Source organism: Empidonax traillii, unplaced genomic scaffold (assembly GCF_003031625.1).
Source record: "Empidonax traillii isolate 1590-97213 ecotype Southwest subspecies unplaced genomic scaffold, ASM303162v1 scaffold4540:size9500, whole genome shotgun sequence".
Classification (NCBI taxonomy): Eukaryota; Metazoa; Chordata; class Aves; order Passeriformes; family Tyrannidae; genus Empidonax; species Empidonax traillii.
This window is the reverse complement of record NW_020959733.1, coordinates 8,006-9,500: the sequence shown is the minus strand read 5'-3', so window position 1 is coordinate 9,500 and position 1,495 is coordinate 8,006. Positions and strand designations below refer to the sequence as shown.

General features: G+C 61.2%; 1 protein-coding gene across 1 annotated transcript; it reads left to right on the top strand.

Annotated features, from left to right (window-relative positions):
• Positions 1 to 178: 178 nt before the first annotated feature.
• Positions 179 to 1,486, top strand: LOC114072930 (antigen-presenting glycoprotein CD1d-like; the record flags this gene model as incomplete). Its single annotated transcript, XM_027910750.1, has 4 exons — positions 179 to 260; positions 574 to 831; positions 993 to 1,274; positions 1,365 to 1,486. Coding segments are annotated over exons 1-4 (744 nt in total), but the record flags the coding sequence as incomplete, so codon positions are not given.
• Between the last annotated feature and the right edge of the window lie 9 nt (positions 1,487 to 1,495).

Here is a 1,495-nt window from a genome sequence, read left to right as displayed (position 1 = left end):
CTTCAGAGCCCTCCCCTAAACCTCAGTGCCAGCCCCATTGGCTGCCAGGGCCATGAGCACCAGCACAGCTGCCCAGGCAGAGCCAGCCTGAGACATCTCCAGCCTCAGCTCACACAGCCTCGTCCTGCTGCTGCTGCTGCACCCACTGCTGCACACTCTGGGCCTCACTGCTGGCACCATGCAGCCCCCTCGCTGCTGCTTCCTCCTCCTCCTCCTCCTCTACGTCTTCCTTCTCTCTGGGACATGGGCAACTCTGGAGGGTAAGTGGGAGCCTTGGCTCATCCACAGCTGCTGCCGTGCCCCTGTGGGACTCCCTGGGCAAGAGGCTTCCTGCTCCACAATCCACTTTTGGCTCTTCCTTCCTCACCCCTCCTCATTCCCTGGCTCCACACCTCCTCCTGGGCAGGGATGCAGCCACCTGGGCTGGGTGCAGGGGGTGGGAACCGGGGCTGCCAAGGCTGTGGGGGCCTAGGGGGGCCCACAGATCACTGCAACCTCAAGGACCTGCCTGGCAGCCCCTCCACTTTCCCTGTGCCTCTCCTCTCACTCCCATCTCCTCCCTGTCTCATGTAGGGACCGTCACTGTCCGACTGCTCCAGACCTCCACCTTCCAAAACACCTCCTTTGTGGAGACAGAGGGGCTGGGCCTGCTGGAAGACATCCAACTTGGTTCTCTTGATAAGCACACCTGGTCCATCCACTTCCACCAGCCCTGGGTGCGTCCAGCCCTGCCCCGCATGGACTGGGACACCATTGACAACATGCTCAAGATCTATTTGCAGCAGTTCACCCAGCTGGTCAATGAAGGGGCCATGCAGAGGGATGTACCCTGTGAGTATCCAGTCTTCACTGCCTCCCCTCTCTGAACAGCAGCTGGGGAGTGGGGAAGGATCTGGCAAGTGCTGGCACTGTAGAGGGGACACTGATCATGTCCACAGCAAGGCAATCCCAGCCCCTCCTGCAACCTCTCTCTCTCCTCTCTGCCCCTCCAGACCCCTTTGTGGTTCAGTGCATTGCAGGTTGTGAGCTCTACCCCAACAGGACCTCTCGGGCCTTTGGCTATGTAGGCTACAACGGGCAGGATTTCCTCAGCTTTGACACAGACAATGTAACCTGGACCCTCTCCCAGGACACTGATCTGTCCCGGTACGTTCTTGCCTTCCTCAAGAACTACACTGCCCTAAGCGAGCTGGTGGAGGTCATCTTCAATGATACCTGTGTCGATGCCATGGAGAGGTTACTGAGCTACGGGAGGGCAGCTCTGGAGAGGCAAGGTGAGACCACCCTGACCCTGCCACGGCCACCCCAAAGCCCTGGGGCCAAGCCCTGCCCAACCAGGGCTCCCCTTTGCTCCCATCCCCCAGAGGTGCCCGTGGCCACGGTCTTTGCCCGCACGCCCAGCCCACACCAGCTGCTGCTGGTCTGCCATGTCACCGCCTTCTACCCGCGGCCCATCAGCGTGGCCTGGCTCAGGGATGGCCAGGAGGTGCCTCCG